The sequence below is a fragment of the Arctopsyche grandis genome, chromosome 13 (assembly GCF_051622035.1).
Source record: "Arctopsyche grandis isolate Sample6627 chromosome 13, ASM5162203v2, whole genome shotgun sequence".
In the NCBI taxonomy this organism is placed as follows: Eukaryota; Metazoa; Arthropoda; class Insecta; order Trichoptera; family Hydropsychidae; genus Arctopsyche; species Arctopsyche grandis.
This window is the reverse complement of record NC_135367.1, coordinates 22,927,327-22,950,940: the sequence shown is the minus strand read 5'-3', so window position 1 is coordinate 22,950,940 and position 23,614 is coordinate 22,927,327. Positions and strand designations below refer to the sequence as shown.

At 31.0% G+C, this 23,614-nt stretch overlaps 3 protein-coding genes across 3 annotated transcripts; all 3 read right to left on the bottom strand.

Moving 5' to 3' along the window:
• Positions 1-251: 251 nt before the first annotated feature.
• Positions 252-1,533, bottom strand: LOC143921022 (CDAN1-interacting nuclease 1). Its single transcript, XM_077444119.1, has 5 exons — positions 1,380-1,533; positions 1,151-1,303; positions 923-1,085; positions 806-855; positions 252-738 (listed from the first exon to the last, which is right to left on the bottom strand). Exons 1-5 carry the CDS (start codon positions 1,484-1,486, stop codon positions 348-350), a joined length of 864 nt encoding a protein of 287 aa, XP_077300245.1. The 5' UTR covers positions 1,487-1,533; the 3' UTR covers positions 252-347.
• A 1,075-nt stretch (positions 1,534-2,608) lies between these two features.
• Npc2f (Niemann-Pick type C-2f) lies at positions 2,609-6,963 on the bottom strand. The gene is made up of 5 exons (XM_077443915.1): positions 6,751-6,963; positions 3,555-3,662; positions 3,288-3,365; positions 3,117-3,205; positions 2,609-3,043 (listed from the first exon to the last, which is right to left on the bottom strand). Exons 1-5 carry the CDS (start codon positions 6,827-6,829, stop codon positions 2,918-2,920), a joined length of 480 nt encoding a protein of 159 aa, XP_077300041.1. The 5' UTR covers positions 6,830-6,963; the 3' UTR covers positions 2,609-2,917.
• Positions 6,964-9,592: 2,629 nt separating this feature from the next.
• On the bottom strand, positions 9,593-21,183 carry LOC143921064 (ecdysteroid-regulated 16 kDa protein-like). The gene is made up of 3 exons (XM_077444183.1): positions 20,973-21,183; positions 12,125-12,235; positions 9,593-10,043 (listed from the first exon to the last, which is right to left on the bottom strand). The coding sequence occupies exons 1-3, from the start codon at positions 21,052-21,054 to the stop codon at positions 9,763-9,765; spliced, it is 474 nt and encodes a 157-aa protein (XP_077300309.1). The 5' UTR covers positions 21,055-21,183; the 3' UTR covers positions 9,593-9,762.
• Between the last annotated feature and the right edge of the window lie 2,431 nt (positions 21,184-23,614).

Sequence of the window (23,614 nt, the reverse complement as noted above, 5' to 3'; positions counted from 1 at the left end):
GTTAATTAGTTTTTATCATGCTTTAAGTTTTAGCACACACACAAAACACACCGAGACAAATATTTGTATTGTAATACGTGTATGCGTATGTGTTCATTTTTGTACGCGCACAATTGCACACATATGCGTATATGTAATGTGAAAGAAGCAATTCTCCGGAGAATTATATCAAACAATATTGACTATTATTAAAATATACTTTGAAATGCTAATACATAATATATTTCTAAATAAAAAACTTCGAAATTTGAAGCAGTCGCTTTATTTCATTACATGGCGCAGCATTCCCGTGGAATCCTCAAATCACAATGGTGTTACATACATACAATATGCACATTTGCAGTCCGTCATGAGTCGTCGATCGACCCTGGATTCATAAACGTCAAGCTCTTCCTGTCTGGGAAACCGTCTCTCAATATGATCATCGTGTTGTTTTCGGCGCTGCTTTGCAACACGTCTAAGTATCCGAACCAGTAAATCACGAGACCCGGACCGAATCTGTTCCAGTAGCATAAGAGCTGGTCTTTTAGGTAGCCGGCGTGGATCGCGTCGTCTCCGAATAGGGCTTTGCTCTCGATCCAGTTGATGACGAAGCCGTCGACCGCTATCGGCAAGATCAGTTTAAAATCGGGTGTTTTGTCATAGCCTTTACTCCGGAGTACATTTTCGTCTATGAAGCTGATGTTTAATGCGTTCAATTCGAACTCTAACTTTTGTTCGTATTCTTTACCTATCGACCTGCAATTTTACACATTCTTATTATTGAGATTTTATCATTAGATTAGTTATCGCGATGTTGACTCACTGTTTGATTGCATTTCCGAACGATCCGTAATCAATATCGTACAGAGAGCACTGAAATAATCAATTTTTTAGTATATAATATAATGTATTTATATTTAAATGGTGTCATTTTTCTAACCAAGTAGACTTCGTAGGCGAATTCTCTATCTTTTATTAATGTAGTGTCTTTTATGGCTTGTTTGGCTGAATTTATGTGGTTTCGATCTCCGTCAGCGAAGTAAGTGTGTTCGAGGATTGAACTCGCCAAAAGGCTTGGTGCAATAATCAATTCTACAGATAATCTAAAAATAATTTTGAAATTAATTTTTGACTGCTGAAAATATTAAATACGAAATATTTAAAATACCTAAGTAATATTCCAGGGTTTTCTCCGTCGTCTTTTCGTTTCTTGTACATTTCATAGTACTTTTCGTTAATGTTTGGGTTCTTTCTGTATGTTCGTTTCATACGCAGTTGCCATTGTGTTGATAATATGCTGCCTAGTGTGAATGCTGGAATGCTGTAATTGAAATAACAATACGTAAATGAAGATAAGTAGGTGTAAATCGTCGGTTATAATATAGTTGGCACAATACTTTGGATGTTTAGTTTCTATAAAGTCCTTGCATCCTTTGCTTAATCCTTCATAGCATCGAATGTCGTGAACAATTGTTCTGTATGTAGTAGCGTCCAGTACCACCATCTTGCAGCCTCTGTGATTTGACAGTTGAAGTTTGACAAGTTTGGTCCAAGTGTAATTTTATAGCGGCCATAGCGTGATTTATTTTGGCTTTAAATTTTTATTAAAAAAGATCGGATAAGAGATATAAAAAGACGTCTTAATGTGAAACGTAAAGGAAGTTTGTAAAAATGATCGATTGAAGCCACCTTAATTGGTTCGGTGATTATCCTGCAAAAAGCGATCTCGTGCAAGTCACAAAAATCTCGATCATGGAGTTATCTAGCAATCAAAAACTCCATCGAAATATTGTACTAACGAGAACTCGAGTGTCGTGATCGAGATTTTAGTGACTTGCACGAAATCGCTTTTGGCGGAATAATCCGTTTACCATCTTAAGAAATTATATGCAAACCTAGTCATGACTGTTTTAATAGGGATTTAATCAAATAGCTAGTATGTAAAGGTGATTTGTCAAATGAAATGAATCATAAAAGAAAGAACGCTAAAGTTTCTCAGTAAATATAGACACTGTATGGTAAACGGACTACTAGTCATATGTGAACCAGTCATAGGACAACTGGTCGCTCTAGACGGGTGATCACGTGTGACCGGTTCACATTTGACTAGTAATCACCGAACCCACTGTATAGTTATTAACCACGTGAACTAAAACAATACATTGTTTGCTAGTGGCGAAAAGGCGTATTATCAAAGATACAGAAGTTTTCAGTAACCGCTCAGTTTCAACTTTTTAAATTTAAAATCCTGAAAGAAAATGATCCATGCAAAGATCGTTTCCTTTACTGTTTTTCTTTCTGAATACATAACTGGAAGACCGCTGTCTAGCAGAATAATAAAGAGGAGGATTTATGGAGTATGTAATGAAACGATGGAATTGTTGAAGACACGATTATTTGTGATGGGTGGGAAGGAAGTAAAGCAGCGGCAACCCAACATGGCCGAGTTGGTCCCAGTTCGCAAGATGGTGACCGAAAATCGAACCTGTCGTAGAGCCGCTACAGTTTATAAAGTGAAAAATTACTATGATCCTTTTTTATATTTTTACATTGAATAGTTTTCTTTCTTTTTCATCTCACTTTCATACATTTTTATCTGTGGGATTAATCAAGGTAGAAATTATTTACAAAAATATAAGACGATTTTTTTTAATACAATTAAATATTACAACTTATCGATAATATCACATTTTCAATAAATACACTAAATAAATTAAGAATAAATACGGAAAAATTTTATGAGATACACCGAAAAATCGAAAATTTTCAATCTACAAATATTAACAAAATTCGAAAATTCGACAGGAATTTATGTATGTATATTATATTGAGTTATTCAAAAAAATATTTTTTTCTATACAAATAATATAGAAAATTATTTTTGGTTCAATGTAACTTAATTTTATTTCTAATCTTATTCAAATACAAATGCCAATTAATCGAAAATTAAATTTTTCAGGTATTCATTCAGTGGACTTCTTGTCTGTATAGTCACCGTGAAGCATACCAGCCGCTTTGCAAATTCATTTGTGATGCTCCAGTTTAGAGTACCCCTACTATTCTGTAATATAATAAAACATATTAATATTGACAAAAATTTATGATATTTGCATCAAAAACATCATCCGAATTACCAATGCCAAATTTGTAGGCATTTCCATTCTGGCTCGATACAAATTTATATTGTGAGTTTGAACCGGACACCATGTCGCTTCACAAGCTCCTACAAAAATTAACAATTCAGATTAAAGTATTCGAAATCACTTGAGAAATTCGAAATCACATTAAAAGATTTAATTTCTTACTTGGAGACACCACTGTTTCCCTCTGAACACTGTTCAGCGTAACAACAGCCAATTGTGATAAAGCATGAGACACAAATCCTACAAAAATTTGTTTTTAATTGAATGACATATAATCTTATGCTTTGATTATAATTAATGAATGAATAACATTTTCATATTATCATTAATGACGGTCATGATAAAAGTACACAATTTGTGTTATAAATTTCACTCAAAGTGCTATGATAAGATCATTTACTAACAAATATAAGTAAATTTGCTTCATACCTGCTGTGTAAGTGACTGTGACATTAGTTTTGGCTCCGATAGATATATGACATGGTACTGTTCGTTCACAGCCTTCTATATCAACCGTTTCTATTTCATATGCAGAACCTGTATAAAATAAGTCATAATTATCATATGTAAATTACATCATTTAAATGCATTTGAAGAGTGGAAAATTATCAGTTTTCCATTAGCCAGCAGTTTGGCTTAATGGTAGCGTATATAATTAGCACCACTGAGACCGAAGGTTCGAGTCATTGTCAAACTGCTGGTTAGGTTTGGGGGTTTTGTGACTCCAAATTGATCGTTTCTCTATCAGAGTTTGCCAATTTTATCTGATCATTGCTGAAACGGTTCATGAAAAATTGGTATTAGATCATTTCCTGTTGTCACAAAAATCTGTCTGTGTATAATTTGTATAAATTATGCACAGTAATCTGAAATCTATAGATATCTCTATAGACATCTCTATAATTTCGTATTTATTATATGTATAAAAATTGTACACAAAATCTAAAAATAATCCATGGATGTCTCTATGATTATTATTTCTGATTAATTGTTATATGCTATGTATTCTGATTGAATATGTATATTGTATTTCTGACCGTTAAACGTACACTCGTCGCATTGGAGCAATCTGTAATGACGAGTGTATATTGATTGTAACAATAAAAATAAAAATAAATAAATAAAATAAAATTTCCACTCCTCGGTTAGTCATCAGAGAACGAGTGAAATTTGAATCTTGACCTTTAAGATAATCCTATTGTGCACATTGTAAAATCAATTAACGTTTTGACACGTTCATTGATAATATTTACGTGTATAGTCGATTAAAATTACACTTGGCGCCATTGTTATACAGTATAATATTATGTTATAGAATGATTTTGACTTGATTAATTATAATTTCAATTCACATTGAATTTCAAATTTATTTTATTTCCATGCGATATAAACGTTTCATTTATTATAATGTGAATGTATGATCTTTTTTATGCTCCAAGTGTACTTATACGTGTAAAATTATCGTTCAAAGTCTAAAAGTGTGATTGATTTTTGCATGTGAAATGTTTGCGTCGGCGTTTATTATTTATTTTATGTACATGTAAGTATTAAAAAAAACCATATTTACATTTTTCAACCATAAAAATTGTTTATATACAATGCTTATTGAGCTGAAGAATATGCAAAAATAATTGTAGTTATTTAACAGCCTTTATACATAAAAGTTAAAATGAATCATAAATATTTATGTACGACCAGGGCCGCTGAGAGGAATCCCAAGCCCTGGAAAATAATTCCATACCCTATGACAAACCAAAATAAAATCTTATAGATACATTTTTAATACGCGAAAAATCTATCAGAACTATTAGAAAAATACCTATGTATATGTATTTTTTGAAATAATCGATTAAGAAAGTATGATATATATATATATAGAAAGTATATAGAAAGATATATAGAAAGTATGATATAGCAAGTACGATTTCACATGGACACAAAGAATGCGCGGATCTAAATAATAATAAGCATTAAATAAATAAATAAGAATAAGCATTTAGCATTAAATAAATAAATGTATTTTTATGTAGAATAATATAAAATATCAATATCGATCAGTCGAACGTCCCAAAACGGGGCCCCTCAAGTAGTCCGGGCCCTGGAACTTTAACCCCAGCTTTTCCCCTCTCTCGGCAGCCCTGTCTATGGTACAACAAGTCGTACATAAGATCTATCTTATTTTTCCTATAAAACAACTATGTATGTACATACATACATTGATTATGAACATTGTAGAATAAAATAGCTACAACAGAACATTAAGTAAATGGTTGTAAACGGGCGCGGCTCGTGCATAGGAACTGCGACGCTGCAGCACCCCCGGAAAAATTACAAAAAAATCGCATTTGCAACTTGTATTTAGATATATTTGACATTCTCATTAATAATGATTATGTCAAATATCTAATCATTCTTATTTAAATTATATTCACAAGTTGTAAATGTATACAAATGTGATTTTTTTATATTTTGTCTGGGGGTGCTGCAGCGCCGCAGTTCCTATGCACGAGCCGCCACTGGTTGTAAATAAGAATAATTTGGAAATATTGAAAATATTTAAACACGGGGCCCCTCAAGTAGACCGGGCCCTGGAACTTTAACCCTAACTCACCCCCCCCCCCCCTCTCGGCGGCCCTATGAACGACCATGATAACTATTCTTTGAAAATAATTGATAATTCTCAATTTTCTGAATGAAAATATTAAAATTATATTAAGAAATCAGTTGAAATTCATAAATTAAAAATTATCAGTAGTAATCTTAATTAAATAAACTTAAGAGATACATATATTTTTGAACACTTGAATAAGTACTATTCGATTGTTTTCCATTGCCTTTCAGACGAAATAAAAAGAAAACAATAAAATGGTTTTAGAATGAAAAATAAAACGTTATTTTTTTGTAACATTTTTGCTGTAATTAAATAAGGATAAAATATATTTTTTTCACAAAATCTTACATTTACAGGCATTCTCTTTTCTAAATAAGATCAATTTAAATATGAAAATACTTAAGATATTTATAAGATCAATTTGAATATAAAATTTATAAGGAAATTATAAAACTTTAATAAACATTCCATAACGTGATTTCTCTAAATCATTTTTTAATTTAACACAAAATTAAACTGAGAACATATTATTTTTAAAAGAAAACTTGCTCACCGACTTATTAAAGATATGTATGTATATATAGACATTACTAACAAACTAACCAGTAGATTCTATGTCAGAATCACTAATAACCATACTAACACACTTGTGAAGAGTCTCGGTGATTACAACAAAATGTCTATACCCTTCAGGTATAACACACAGATTACCTGAACACAATCTGCTTTGGGTCATCGACTTTAGAGAGTCTTTAATTAATATTATGTATTAGATGTATTATGAGCATTTATAAGGATTGTTAATAGGTTTTTGAGCTCTTTTCCCTATTATGCTGTACATTAACATTAGAATAATATAATACTATGATTACTAACCAAATTAAATTAAATTTTAAAATAGAAAATGATCAGTAGATCAGTATCTACTAAAATAGATATAAGATGTATTGTGAACATAATTTCGTAATAATAAAAAGCATTTAAAAATCAAATGTATATACATGAAAGACTCACCGCAGTCTTCAAATATGACGTTACCACCACAAACGAAGGTTACCGCCAATAAAAAGATGATCAATTTCTTCATAGCCATTTTGCAAATTTTATACCACTTTGCAGAAATTACGCTCACTTCGTTACGTTTCTCTTGGGTGGCAGTAGCGTATTGACTTTGAAATTTGCAATGCGCTCAAGCTTAGTAAGTGTGATCCCGATCTGATAATCATTATCGTCGTCTGATATAAAAATTTACCAATTGTATTCTAATTTTTAATTATATTACCCACTTCACGTTTTTTTTTTCAATATTATATGCGATGTATCATCACAGGTATGACTTTTAATTAAATAGTAATGTATGATTTTCGATGATATAATATAACAAACGGCGCTCTAAATTGCGCACAACATTAAATCAGTGTTCTATTATATCTTGATCTGTATAAGGATGAGATCGGTTAATTAAATATGGTTTCGATTATACGAATGTTCTATCATCTTAGATCTGTGATTTTCATTTTTCCACCATTATTTTTAGATGGAGACTCACCAATATTACTTGTATTTTACAATAATACTATGTATCACTGTTAAATAAATAATGAATCTACGATTTCTTTAAAAGCAATACATTTCTTTAAAAGCAATACAAGCCAGCAGCATAGCTCGGACGTTAAGCTTCTGCTTACCGTCAAGAAGGTGCCGGGTTTTATCCCTGAATGAAAATGAATTTTTCAGAGTATGCTGTTGGTCAGACCTGGATTTGTGACTCCAGGTTGATCGTTTCCTATCAGAGTTTGCCAATTTTCTCTGATTTCATTGTTGAAACGGTTCCCGGAAAAAAAATTGGCTAAAAATCCTTCCTACCTACTATGTCACCACTATTTGAAATTTGATTGATGTACAATAAAAATTTATGTACAATTCATAGATGTCTCGTTAATTTGCGAGTTTTTTCAGTGTCTCGCAATTCAACGACTTATAATAAAAATGCTGCATTTGTATTTGTAATTGCCCAGGAAGGCGCATTGGGATTTACCTGTAAGGCCTTCCTGGTATATATGTAAAATTAAATAAAATTTCCATTTTTCATATTACATAACAGTCAAATTGTCCAGCGTCGCTCGAACGAAAGGAAGTTGGAAAAAAATGAAACTTTTGTAGCCTACGACTATATTAGAATGGTTGTGGCTATTTGCAGGTACTATATCTACGAATTATTGGCTATTTGCAGGTACTATATCTGCGCCAGGCGCAAAGCCTTCTGCGCATGCGCGTGAACTTATAATCCGATTATAATTTCTTACATTTAATGTATGCTAGACTTGTTTAATCAATCGTTCATTATACATAGAGGCAAATAAATTTCGCACGTTATTATAATAGATTTATATAATTTAACTAGTTCGCGGCTTGTACTTGTATGTAGGTATTATACGTTGTATGTATATGATAATAATTTTCTAACAATTAATAATATTAACTAATTTGGATTATATTTTTTACTCTACGTCACTTTACGTGTTCGAACTAAATTTTAAGAGGTTTAAAACAAAACTTTAACAGTAAACACGCTGACAGTGACAGTTCAAGCGCATGAGCAGAAGGCTTTGCGCCTGTCGCAGATATAGTACCTGCAAATAGCCAATAATTCACAGATATAGTACCTGCAAATAGCCAATAATTCACATATAGTACCTGCAAATAGCCACATCCTATTAGAATACCACGAAATGGTACTTATCCCAAATTGTATAGTGATTCGTAGTTGAAACAGTAAATTTTCATAGTACATATGTACATATTTATATACTTACATACAGCAGTATGTCTCGGTGGTTGCGTTTATGTTTAGCACCGAGAGGTTACTGCGTTTTGATCCCGTGCTAATCTTTAATAATGCTGGTCAGACTGGGATTTTTGTGACTCCAAGTCGATCGTTTCATATCATGGAATTAATAAATAAACAGTTCCCCTATCAAATTGGCAGAAATCATCCTACTCGCTGTCACAAATATCTGAATTTGATTTATGTACAATATGTTAGAATTTATGTACAAATCTAAATCCATAGATGTCTCTATGGATTATTTAATTAATTAATTAATTATTAATTTGGTATTCTTCAGCCTCTCGAAATATTGCGATTTATGTAATTAAAATGCTGGAATGTTTGTAAGTAATTGTCTGGGAAGGCGAATCGAGGCTAAGGGCGCGAACACACAGCGAGGGATGCGGTATCTTGTACGTGGGATATTTTTTTTAGATAGTTTTAAACATACACAAAAAAACACGCGTATACGGCGTCGTATACGCGGTATCGTGAAGTATATACATGGGATCGTCTATTCATTAGAGCGGTCTCGTTGAAATTCTATAGAATTGTTTATACTAACTTGACGGTGATATATACCAATTCGGCCCTAACTGTTAGGCCTACATGGTATATATCCATGTAAAATAAAATAAAATACGCACAAATTCGATGGCTTCGTCGCTTGTTGCAAGGACCTCAATCAGATTTCTGTTAACGTAGATTTGTTTAATCTAAAATATGCTGATCTGGTTGATACGCTGAGGGATTGTTTAATTTGAGATCGTAAATTTGTAGTTGTATTTGTTTTTGATTTATTTTTAATTTGTTTTTTATCGTATTTATTTTAATTCATATTATTGTATTCTTATTTTTCTAAGCCAAGGGTTAGACTTGGAACTATCTACATACTCTGTAATATTACTATGACAAAATTGTAAAATAAAATAAATGAAAAATATATGCAGAAAATATGTTTGTGATTCAAATTTGTGTACATACATATAATACATTTTGTGGTTAAATAAAAAAATATTTATTTTTGGCAAGTTTTTATTCAATGGTAAATAAAATTGTAATAGTAAAAAAATTATCACATTTGTATTATAAAATACAATAAAAAATTATAAATTGAAACTCATTGATCAAGGCGAGTCTCTCGACTGTTACATTAATTTATCTTAAATGCTAATCAATAATTAAGAGTAGTAAACTTAAAGTATTTTAGCAGGCACTTCGAAACAGCTGATGTCTTTTCCATTCTCACTAATGGACCAGTGAACTATTGGGTTAACTCTGGGATAAATTTCCAAAATAGGGAAGGTGTTCTTGTATAAGTATTCTACTCCTTTTTTGAGAGGACATGGAGCTGATGTAGTACCGTCAGATTGGAATACCTTATCGCAAGCAGAAATACCATCAACACCAACAAAAGGCAATGGCAATCCGAGAATCTCTGCATATACATTGGTTTGCAACCTTGCAATATCATGATCTAAAAAGAACAAAGAAAATTATAAAAAAGTTAACATTGAATATATTTACACATATTAGAGTGGCCATTAATTGATTAAAAAAATATACTTTTTGCAATTAATAATATATGTCATAGTTTAATTTTTTCCTTCGTGAATTTAGAGAAACAAAACAATAAAAACGATGTCTTCATTTGTAAAGAGTGTGCGACTATTTATTTCCTTCAAAAGACTTTTCAGATGAAATCATATATATGTATGTAATATTGGCTATCAATTATTTTGGGTATTAAAAAAAACTGCTACGAATTTAAAATCAAATCAATCATTAAACCAGATTGATTTTAACACTATCAAGTACCATTATCTATTAATCTAGATATTTTTAGCTCTGATCTCATTCATTTTGTAAACAATCGATTTTATCTTGATAGAATTTTAGTTAAAATAACAAAAGCATATTTTATCAATTATTTATAGATTTAATGTAGTAGGGAAAATTGTAAAAACTTGTATGGAGTATGTCTTCTCTTATTCTATAACCACATATTCATATAGACTACAATATGTATTTTACTTGATATATAATGTTATTTCGAATTTTAGTATGGGGGGCGTATGTATTAAAACGACAGAATTGTTAAGACACGACAATTTATTGTGACGGGCGGGAAGGATATAAAGTGACAACGAAACAACATGGCCGAGTTGGTCCCAACTCGTTGGTCGCAGGATGGTGAATGAAACTCGACCACGTCGTAGAGCCGCCACAGTAGTGAACAAGATCATTATTATGGAAATGTGGGCACACAAGATTATCTTTATACATATTACTAGACAATGGCCAACTACAGAGTCATCGTTACTAGAATAATAACAAATTCTGAAAGTGAATATTCCCATTGTCCCATAACACGTCACATGTGATACTATACATGGTGACATTATCGTCAATCATTCTTATGATGCTCGATTTTCATATATTATAGACCAAGGCGATGCGGCGTATATCCTCAATATATCCAATATTTAATCGCCATAGTTCTTTATCAACTCAAAATAAAATAAAATTATATCGCGCGCTCACATTACCATTATTAACCTATGCTTCACCTGTATGGAAGAACGCCTCGAATACTAACTTTTCCAATCTCCAAGTAATACAAAATAAATCCCTAAAAATAATCTATAATACACCCATATATACTAACTTGAAAAAACTGCATGACATATATAATATTCCGTTTGTTACAGACATTACTAACAAACTAACCAGTAGATTCTATGACAGAATCACTAATAACCATACTAACACACTTGTGGAGAGTCTCGGTGATAACAACAAAATGTCTATACCCTTCAGGTATAAACACAGATTACATAAACACAGTCTGCTTTAGGTCATCGACTTTAGAGAGTCTTTAATTAATATTATGTATTAGATGAATTATGAGCATTTATAAGGATTTTAAATAAGCTGTTGAGCTCTTTTTCCTATTATGCTATAGATTAACATTAGAATAATATAATACTATGATTACTAACCAAATTAAATTAAATTGTAAAATAGAAAATGATCAGTAGATCAGTAGCTATTAAAATAGATATAAGATGTATTGTGAACATAATTTCGTAATAATAAAAATCATTTATAAATTAAAAATATATATATATATATTATAGACCAGGTCAATAACTGTGCCCTCTTCAAAGCATGTATCGATTTTCAGACTTTGCTGAAATATCACTCTCAAAATTTCAATCAATGCGTTTTAAATCTTTAAATCTTCGATATACGATTCTCAGATGACTAATACGGGTTTTGCTGATGATCGGATAATAAATTTATCGCAGTTTCGTGGAAATAAGCTACCTCACTTCACAACCTAGTATAAACAGATATGTAGATACGTTATCGACACTTTGATTCGATCGAAAGTGCATAAAATCAGCTTTTAATCTAAAAATTTGTGGGCGTACCTTTTCCAATTACGATAAAAATAACAAAATGAATTGTTTCGCCAAATTAATAATTCAGAACATGTGTCAGAGGATCTTTGATTTGTGCATATGACTTATATCAAGTGAATTCGTTACGAACCAGGTGTAAATCTGATGTCAACGTTGATATTTGTCTTCTTTCTCAGTTTGCATGGTGGTTTATTACACTTGCTGATGTTGACATTTTGCTGAATATTTGGAAATGATTTTCCTGCAATAAAAATAAAAAAAACATTATAAATTTTATATGCAATACAATTATTATGCGAATATCCGATAAAACAAATCTCAATCGAAGGTCTTTTGAACCATTGTGTTTTGTTTTTTTTTTATTATTTATTTCTTCTTTTACATAATCAATCGTGTAAGCGTCAAAATTACATTGATGACATTTTAACAAGCAATAACCACTGTTTGTTTTTTTAATAAAAAAAAAACAGTATTGTAATGACGTTCAATTATAAGCAAATCAACATCTGAAGATTTACATTATTCTTTTATTGCAGTAACCAGAAGTCATTATTTTTTTTATTCAAAACTTAATTGATTTTTAAATATCAATTAGACTTAAAATATACAAATAATAATAGCAAATATCACTATTGACAATTTAGACGATACTTTTTTAATAATTGACAATATTTTTTTGAATTTATAAGAAAGAGCTATCAAATGTTTCTATAGGACTTAAAATTAAAAGTTCGCGTAACCAAATTCTTATGAATTTCCTTCATAGGCAAAATTGTATGTATATTCCAATTAGTAAACAAAAATTAATGATTTTTAAAACCTTGAAATATTTTAATCAGGGCTGTGGAGTCGGAGTAAAATCAACTGACTCCAACTCCTTAATAGTAATACAGTATGCGTCAACTAGAGTCTATAATTTAATTAAAGTATTCGACTAATAAATTGAAATTTGAACATTTTTTTACATATATAAATCGTGAATTTAAACTACATTATAAATAAAATCGTTGAATTGCATATATGTATTTCGATGTGTTCTGGCCAAAAACCTTGGTCACATACTTTTTTTTAGTAAATTGATTTGTTTTGTATATGAAATTCGTAGACATATGTATACTACGAATGTGCTTACTTTTTATTTATACCTATTTCATTACCAATAACTCAATAAATTGGGTCAGATGTAAATTTTTGATGATTTTTCTAATTCCTTTCATATTTTTTTATATTTGGAAAATCGTTTTTATACGTTAGCAAGATAAAATCGTTCAAATTGGAGTCAGAGTAGAATTATAAAATAAAGCCGGAGTCGGAATCGGAGTCAGAGTCGGTAAATTTTGATCCGACTCGACAGCCCTGATTTTCATCATATGTACATATGTATGCGGAAACATGCATTACACTACCTATGCGATTATTATCTGTTGATTTAATTTGGAAACATTTTTGATAATTCCCATTTGCTTATCAATTAATAGAATTAAAATATCTTCTTTTATTATCAGATATAATCAAAAGCTTTACACCATTACTTTACTTATTTACAAAATCTTAAATACTTATTAAGGCCAAATAAACAAAACATGTTAATAAAAAAGTAATTTTCATTTGAAGGACGCCAGGTATATCTACTGGGATAAGAGACAATCACATTTAATCGAATGTTGAAATTATCTCAATAATTCAAAATAAAAAATTCGAAGTTAATTGCATGTGTCATTTGAATTCATTAACGTATGAATGTTTTTTATATATTATATTTACGTACATACATATATAAATATGTAACATGTTTATTTAAAAATTAGGTATTACAGATTAAACAAACACTTCAAATTTCAATTTAAATTTACATACATACAAAAAGGGAAATTAATCTGTTTACATAAGCAAAAAATGTACATCAACTTTTTAATAATAAGTTTTTTATTGTATACTGAACAATTGTTATTCAGCAACAAAACGAAGAATCGGTGGCTAAAAATTTCAAATCTCTTAATGTTACGGCGCTCAAATTCGCCTTTTCGCCACCACCTCATTTCGGGTACATCGGTAGGGGTTCGGTGATTACTGGTCACAAATTACTCGTCACGAAGTCACTAAAATCTCTATAACGGAACATCTGGCAGCCGAAAAGTCCATCATACTAACGATAACTATCATAGTAACGAGAACTTGAGTGCCAAATATTGTGTATTCGCGATTTTCATGGCAAAAATTGTCTTTGTGACCACCCCAATGTGACGGATAGTCCAATTACCATCGGTAGGATGGGAGACCGTCACCGAATGTTAAAAAATCGAAAATGTTCGTTTACCATGCATACATATGAAAAACGGTTAGTATATACATATATCAGTGGCGTGCGGTAAAAGTCTCCCTCCCCCCGTCATACATCCTCACTTAATTTGCGCGAGCAGGATACAACAGAAACAAGAGGAACAAGCTTTTCCTCCCGAATCCTGCGCGCGCACATTAAACAAGGCTGTATGACAAAAAGAGAGATAATTTCACCGCATGCCAATGATATATATTATATATATGCATAGTACCGTTTACCATGCACCCTTTTTTATCTTTCGACTTAAGATCTTTCGATTTTCGATCTTTGCCTTCCGATATTTTCTTTTTCGATCTGTTGACTTTCGGTGCCGTTAGGTAGACCCATTTTCGATGCGGTGCAAACGATCGAAAAGCGCCAGACAGACTGAACCACAGATTAACGACACGTGTACCTTATGCGTGCGCACTGCTCGCACTTACACTAAGCGAAATCTACCCGAAGTCCCGACATACATACCTACCCTGTATACGTTCTGTGCTTCTAATACTTTAGTTCCGAATTTTTCCTTATTAAATTATTAAAAACTTGCCAGAAAGATCCAACTCAATTTTAATAATTACCATTTTAATAATTGCATCTGTGCACATCGAAAGGTTACTCGTCATCTGATGTGCAATTTTTCATTCGTGAAGTCGAGAATTGCGTTTAAAGCAGCCATCCAGTTAATCCGTGGTTCAATCTGTCTGGCGCTTTTCGATCGTTTGCACCACACCCACATATTTTACCCCAAACATAGCTTAAACACATATTTTAACAAATAGAAAACATATCACCATATGTGCAGAGCCAACACAAGGCAATAAACACTGCCATATATATATTTAAATATTTTATACGAATTTTTTACAATAAAAAATCATTTATATAAATCGAAACTAATTTAAAATTTAAATATTATGCAAAAATCGAAAACATACAGCAATAAAAAAAAAACGTATAATCGCACAATTTCACAGTGACGTGATTTTTAATTATAATCAACGTGACTCGCAATGTTAAACTCTATTGTTTCACCTTTTTAATACAATCATCACTAACCAACATTCGTAGTATGTAATATTTATTACTAATATATTATTACTACTAAAAACATTGCATATATGTATCTATGACACAATTACGAGCATATACACACGGTGAGAAATAACGGACAGGCATTCGAAAGTTTGTCCAACACAAAGGAACACATTACAATGCATTACATATGTATGTACATACATATGATATACGATACAAAAGAAACGAACTTTCACATACTTGATCCGTTAAAACATGTAATAGATGCTTCGGTACGTTTCCACACCGTGACATCTCAATTTATCATATGGAAGTAATCTCAAAAACACGCGGTCAAAAAGTGCATTCAACTTTTCCAGTTGAATCGATTTCGTATTACACCATCGAATTGATGCAATAAATACCTGAATATATTATTTTAAGTGTGCACTCAAGTTTCAGACCTGCATCTAATGTATTCTATCCGTTAAAAATGACGGCTAGACGTGTTTTTCCGAACGTTTGACACGAATGCTTATGTATTGGCGTGTAATTCGTATAATATTACATATAATCGACAATAGTCATACATTATTGATGTGGAAATAAATAATTGATTATATATCTTCATAAAGAACCATTGTATGTAAATATCATCGTAAAGTTTATGATAATTCATAGATTTTAAGATTAAAACATTTTATATACGCTTTTCTTCCTGGAAACGTCAAGAGTATCAGTTGCCATTTGAGATAAAAAAAATATAATAGAAAATAAAAAAAACATCATAACAAATATCGATTCGCTATTGTCAAGTTGATTTAAAACATAAAAAGATTACTCGGCCAGTGGTGTACAAAGGACGGAAACGGGGGGGCAACGGTGCAATAGACTCGGGCATCCGATTCGGGGGGCATCAAATCAAAGAATGATCGAAAAGAGCGGATTTTCGGATTTATGTCTGCAGATATAAATTAGAAGACATTTAATTTATTCCCTATTTATGTATTTATTTAAATCCTATCACGTGATTGCTGTATCTTAAGAAAATCCTATTAAAATTTTCACTTAGCAGCATGGATCAATAACACTGTTCAACACGAAAAATGGTTCAGAGACGAGATATGACTTTTCTTATAGATCTATGCCCAATAAATACGAATCTGGTAATAAAAAAGCTTGATATGTGTTTTTAAATCGCGCGATTTTTATATATCTTCGTGTTGTTCGGTCGATGTCTCAAAATCTGTCAATTTCCTGTTCAAAATGAATATTGGAATCTATAGTCGGGTATTTTATTGGAATCTATAGTCATTCAAAGGCGGATATCATTCACACCTAACCACTGAGCGCAGCGTACTGAATGCCTCCTCTTTTTCTCTCGCATTATTTATGTTGATATTGATCAATGCTTTTATTTCGTGATGACATCATTCGAATCATAGGGATTCGTTTTAATGGGGATTCATAAAATATGAATACCTTACACTCAGTATATTTTTAGAATGTTATGTTAGCCTTTTTTTAACCCAATTATGATTAAAGATTACCATTCTTTACAAAGATTTAGTTATTGAATTTTGCCATAGTTATAGAATTGAAAAAAGTTTTCCCTTACACGTGCATACTAAATAAACTGACTATAAAATGAGCAATAGCAGTTTACATAGTAAATGCAGGCTTTCGAACGCTATTCTTTTACTGTGCTTATTTGATACTATACTCGGTTTCACTTACGATGACTCAATATTTCCATAATGACCTTTCCATAATGATCATATGCAACCCAAAAAATCGATAGTTTATTGTTTGATTCAATCTTGTATTATGTAAAACATTTTGTTAAATAGCGAAATCATATATATGTACATATGTTTCCCCAGCACTTTTGTAAATAAATCAAAGTATAGCATCGGGGTATAATCAATACATAACTACAATATAATATAATAAACACATGCTCGAAGAGGTCAATTGAGAAAATTGCAGTATTTTGCCAATCAATAATGAGTTTCGCGTATACATATGTATGTCCTATGTATCTTTCATGATTTCAAGGTTGGTCAGTGAACGTGCTCTAGCTAAATTTATGTTGATATAGCTAAGAGACTTAAGAAGAAAATTACACGCAATCATGTATGTATGTATGTGTGTATATGCATATGCATTTTAATCAATGGAACCTTAAAAAATCCTTGCTATATTACACTTATATGCAAAAATAGAAACATTGAAGCGATCAACCTCAAGATCCGTAAACGTATCGAAGGTGATTCAACGACTAGAAATCATTGTCACTCAATGTATGTATATAGTAATGACCTTTTAAAATAGTATAAAAATTGATTATACATATTTACATTTCGTTTAATTTTATTTACTATTTTGCAACCAGGCAAAACGAAAAATTAAGAAAAAATCATGCCCAACGGGGTCGAAAGAACTAAAGAATCCGGCTCAAAGGATTCTTGGAATCGATAGGTCTTTAGCTTGAAAACCTCAATAATTTGTACCGGTATTTTGTAGGTAATTGTTAACATTCACTTCAGTTTAATGTGATCGAAATACATACATATATTGAAGTATAGTAAAGGTATCCAATGTCTGGAGAGAATCGTGAAGGTTAAAGCAGGAAAAAAAACAGATTTTCGCCACATCCGTTCTCTGACATGATGTACTGCGATATTCAAGCCCAATAAAAAGGAAAATATCATTAAAGATACATATATTTATCTGCAAAACTCTTCAGATGCAGAAATTCAGTATTAAGTGATACTCATAACTAGAGGTAGGACCGGAAGCGTGCTTTTTCCAGGAAACAGGGCGTTTTGGGTCTATTTTCCAGGAAACAGGGCAAACTAAAAAGCTAGAGAGCATAAAAAAGGTTCATCATAAAAATGAACAATGAACAAAGAACGGCGTAAAGTTGGTCCGCTCTTTACTCATAACTTTTTATACCTTTTATGGGAAATTTGATCAGTCTGTATAAAATTGTAAAAAAAATTTTGAGATATATTATTATAATTATTAATGTAACATTTATACAAATTAAAATTACAATATATTAGGTTTATGTAAGTTTATATAAGTAACTGCATGTGTATGTATGTAATTCCAAAAACTGCAGGTACATAAGCGATAAAAATAATAGTTTACCATTTATTTTATTCATATGAATGTATTTATCAAATATTTTACTATAACAATATTTATTTAAATAATAAATACAAAATAAAATAATTTATAGAGTTTTCTTTAAATTTAATCTGACTCCACAGCCCTGGATAATGTATGTATATTTTCTTTGACCTTGGAAATGGGAAAAGTAATACACGAGTAACACCGGGTATATTTACTAGTCATGTATTATATAAATCTAACCGTGCTATAATTAAAAGCTTATATACATAGATAGTTAACATAATATAGAACAAACAACCTTCACATATATATATTATTGTATAATATAATGACAATGTAATTAAACAAGTAGTGAAAATAGGATTCAATAGAAATCAATGACGTCGTGTTAGTGGCAGTACGACAAAGTTTTCCCAACAGAAATACGTATCATAATACATATACATATGTAAGTTAAAAGACAATTTTAACTATTACATATTTATATAATAAGTTTATTAATTATATTAACAATTGATTCTTAATTTTTTTGAACGTTAACAATTGATTGTTAATTTTTTGACTATGTATGTATGTATGTATTTAACGATTAATACAAGTTGCAATCAGTCTTTTTGGAACCTACATATTTTTAGCAATTTTATTATTACTAGTAACCAAGTGCACGCATTCGTGCACTTGATAAAAAGTTAGCATAGTTTAAAAGACTATCAATTGACAGATTACGAATGTGTATTGTCGCTAAAACGCCTGTACGAACGATTAGTGTGACGAAACGAGCATTTTATATTTGTATAAATATACATACATATTATATGTGAATAGATATTAAAATTATTTGTTATATACATGTATAATACTATTTTTAACATTAAACAATTTCGTTGATAGTTATTATTTGTACATACATACATACATATATAATAGCAAATATTTGATAAATTAAATATTGTTAGTATTTCCAAAACAATTTCATATATTTTTATCACAATTTTTTATTTAATTGTATATTTATTTTTTTTTATTTTATATTAATTGATATCATACTAGTGTTACACTTTCAAACCATTTTATTGCTACTCTGTATACATATACATATATACATATTCTGTATATACATATGTATATACAGAATTGCAAAAATTTTAAAACGCGTCACTAACCGGTTCATTAAAATTAACAAATCTCATCAACCAATTCTACACACTATTGGATCTGAAATACATCAACCGGTCAAAGAGCAGTCAGTTAATTCCGATTTAATAACCAATTCGCATTGCAAAACAACGCCAAATTATTTTATTAAGTATAATTGATATAAGCGATTCATCAAACTACCACTCTCGTTCACCGATAGAAACCGGTTATAAAAGATGTACATATTTTTACAAAAAATATTCTCGACACACGTACCGATTCGATAAAGTTGTCAAAAATCTCCACTTATTTCATATTATTCAGACATCAATCATACAACCGGTTCGACGAGATCGATCATACGATACTGGCAATCATAGCGACGGAATATTTTATTTTTATTTTATTTTATTAATTGAAAAATCAACAGACAGGATGTACAGAGATAGGTAAAAAAAAAACAAAAAGTAAATAAATAATATATGTAACATCCGAGTCCAATAATAGATTTTTACAAAAATGAAAAAGATAAATATAAGGAAAACAAATTAAAAAGTAAAGAATAAAGGCATGACAAAATATGTAGTACGTTGCATAATTAAACTATAGTATTAAAATATTTGGAAAAGGTTATAAGATAGAATATAAGAAGAAATTGAAATTTACAAATATAAAACAAATGAAAAAGGTAAATACAAAATAAACAAATGAAAAGGAAAAGAATGAAAGCTATAATATGATTAAATAGCACATTACATAACTAAACTAAAGTATAAAAATAATGGAAATATTGGAAAAATAGAATAGGAGAAAAAATGAATCAATCGGTCAAGATTCTCTTGATGTTAGACCTGAATTGATGTAGGGAAATACCAAACAGATCAACCTCATTCAGCTCTCCGTTAAACATACGATAAACGCGCTGCAGATAAAAATATTTTTGGGAATTAGTATTGAAAGGATCAAGTGAAAAGAGTGCAACGCGTCTAGAGTATCGAACTGGGATTCTGAAATTAGCCTTATTCAGTAAATCAAGGAAACCATTTTTAGCTGAATATTTGCACAAGCAGATCGGAAATGACGGTCCGCGTCTTTGCACAACGTCCGACCGGTTCGCGCATTTATCGCCAACCGATCGACCGATTCGCGCAAAACCGATGCAAACTATTACATCAGCATGTCAACCGAAAAATTTAGAGGGCTACTGCACCGTGATGAGTGTCACAATCGGGCATTTCGCAATCGAACCGGGTTCCGCACGAAAGTATGTCACACACTTGAAATTCGCATGAAAAGTCGCGAGCGTTACGGCCTGCACTGTGTTAATCGGATCAACGGTGTCCCGTAAAAGAATACACACCTTCACATTGAGAAACTTGCGTGGCTAGAGATGCTGCCACGAAGCACAACACCACAAGTGCAACAATTGCAGTAGCTTGCATTTTAGTATATCGTGAGTTTCTTTGAACTGTTATGAATCACTAGTCGAACCGCTCCTGAGTACCACTGGATGCCGCACTGAGGCTCGTTTGTCAATTTTTCAAATATATAAATGCAATCCGTCCCACTACAACCGCCATTACCACCACTACTTGATGCCTAGCAAAAAACGCGTTCTACAACCACTTGTTCATATACCTACAGTTTGACTTGCGAGATATCATCGAACATGAGTGTCATCGTAAGAAAAAACCAATTATATTTCTGCTATTCGGTTCTTTAGTATAAAAAAATAACAGAGGTTTGTTAAATTTGATGCCAAGTGTGCGGATACAGTACAACGCACCCAAGATTTAATCTTGAAGGTGGAAGTATTTATTTCAAATGCAATGAAATTCATTTGAGTGGTTGTAACAATTAATTAAAAAAATAAATAACAACTTTATCTGTGTACGTAGTAGCAATGGATGAAGTTTGGTGGACATGCGAAATTTTGACTGATTCGAACTCAGAATCGATCGCTGATCACATTTTCATGATCTAGAAAAACTGTGTGTGTCTGTGTATTTTGGGGATTTTTTGAACACCGTTAGTCCTATCGAGCTGAAACTTAGTATCGGTTGCTGAAATTCTTATCGATACGATTTTAATTTTTTTCAAATTTTTAAGTTGCCCGGAAATGGTACCTCCTCTTAAAGGTGTCCCCTTTTTTTACAAACCTCCTTTACGTTTCACATTAAGACGTCATTTTTTTTATATCTCTTATTATATTACTAGTGAATAGCCCGATGAAACATCATCACATGGGTATAAAATTATTATATACTCGTATAAACCTAAAAAAAAATCCGGAACCGGAACCGTTATTTTCGTAGACTCTCATAGATAGTTTTCAATTCTTTATTTGTAATAATTTTCAATTCTTAAAGTTAACGTTAACAAAATGTAAAATGTTCCGATTATACACAAACGGTCATTGATCTCGTAGCGTTGAATATTATTATTACACATAACAAATTAAGTAGATATTCATATGATGTGTATTTACAACAAATATCCTGCGCGAGGATATGTGTTGTAAATGGCGTGGGCCCGTGAGCACATCGCGTTTGGAATCAGAGGTCCGAGGCTCGATTCCCGGCGCCCGCCCGTAAAATAAAATCAATTTTTTTCAAACATCGTTAAAATATAAATTAATTTCAATAATTTCAATTAAAAATATATATTTAATTGTTTTATATGAAAAGTAAAAAAAATGGTTCAAAACCTCGCTAAATAAAATTATTATAATTACGTATTTTTATATGGCGAGAAGGAATATTTCAATTAATGTTTAAAAAAAAAGGCGAAATGAAGAATTGGATTTGGCGTGATGCTCGTGACCATTAGCTCAATTTAGACCTACATATATTCAGGCTCGAACCACTCATATTTGAGATGAGTGGTTCGAGTCGCGGCAAAGTCGACTCGACGAAAATTGAATTTATCGATTTTTATCGATTCATTCATTATGTTCGGCGAGAGTTAGGACACACACACACACACACAGATTACCGTCTTTATATATATGATTTAATTTAATTATCTCCCAAACAAATCAGGCTGAAAATTTTTTTCATGTAATAGAAATTATGAATTGTATACTCTAATATTTTTTGAATATTTTTACCTCAGCCGAAAGTAGTACTTTTACTCTAGAGAATTGAGGTTTTTCTCAGAAACCTTTTGGTTTATTGAATTGAAATTTTATATCTACAAGTTTAAGCTTAATACCAAGTTATATATAAAATTTGGTGAGCATTCGTCAACTGGAAGTGGCAGCTTACTCTTGTTCCATTTTTCTTCCACTATTTTATTCGACCCCTTAAACATGGGTACTATTCACGAAAAAATTCAAGTATTGTATCAATGTGGTGGAAATAAAATCACTAAATTTAATAAACGGGAGTGGGATATTTTCTTCTTAGAAAAGTAAAAAATTTTGTGACCACACAATTTTTTCCGCGCCCCTGAACGTATCGAGTTGAAAATTTATTTTTGTATTTTTTATGTACTAAATTAGAGTTGATAAAGTTTTGGTCATAATTCGTAAACAGGAAGTAGTAATTTTTTTTTAAAACAATATTTCATTATTTTATTTTGACCTTTTAAACTATTTTTATTTTCTTGATATTTAATTTGTATAATATTTATAGTGATTTTATGTAATGAAAAAAAATTGAACAAAATTCGATAACCGGAAGTACAACTTTGGTCTTGTGTAAGATTCCTTATATTTGCTCTCAATTTGTATCGAAAATGCTCTCATAGCCGGTAAGTGTGAACGTGTATGTACATATATATGTTCCATTATCGATTTTTGTTTTTTATGCTTCTTATATTCCTCAAATATATAGATAAAGTCGTCGGTTGGACACATCTGATTTTTTTTTTTTTATAAATCTTATAAATTGCTTTATTTTTTCAATGCTCCAAATTTCTGAATCGGTAATGTATGTGTCCGTATATACATATTTGCACATAAAAAATTAACTTAAAATCAAAAGTTACCTAACCACAAAC

Coding starts and splice junctions, on each gene's coding strand:
- LOC143921022 (XM_077444119.1), bottom strand. CDS start 1,486: ATGGTGGTACTGGACGCTACTACATACAGAACAATTGTTCACGACATT. Junction 1,304..1,379: donor ATAGAAACTAAACATCCAAA/GTATTGTGCCAA, acceptor TTTCAATTACAG/CATTCCAGCATTCACACTAG. Junction 1,086..1,150: donor AACCCTGGAATATTACTTAG/GTATTTTAAATA, acceptor AATTATTTTTAG/ATTATCTGTAGAATTGATTA.
- Npc2f (XM_077443915.1), bottom strand. CDS start 6,829: ATGGCTATGAAGAAATTGATCATCTTTTTATTGGCGGTAACCTTCGTT. Junction 3,663..6,750: donor CGTCATATTTGAAGACTGCG/GTGAGTCTTTCA, acceptor TATTTTATACAG/GTTCTGCATATGAAATAGAA. Junction 3,206..3,287: donor GGAAACAGTGGTGTCTCCAA/GTAAGAAATTAA, acceptor TAATTTTTGTAG/GAGCTTGTGAAGCGACATGG.
- LOC143921064 (XM_077444183.1), bottom strand. CDS start 21,054: ATGCAAGCTACTGCAATTGTTGCACTTGTGGTGTTGTGCTTCGTGGCA. Junction 12,236..20,972: donor GCAAGTTTCTCAATGTGAAG/GTGTGTATTCTT, acceptor TTTTTATTGCAG/GAAAATCATTTCCAAATATT. Junction 10,044..12,124: donor TGACATCAGATTTACACCTG/GTTCGTAACGAA, acceptor TGTTCTTTTTAG/ATCATGATATTGCAAGGTTG.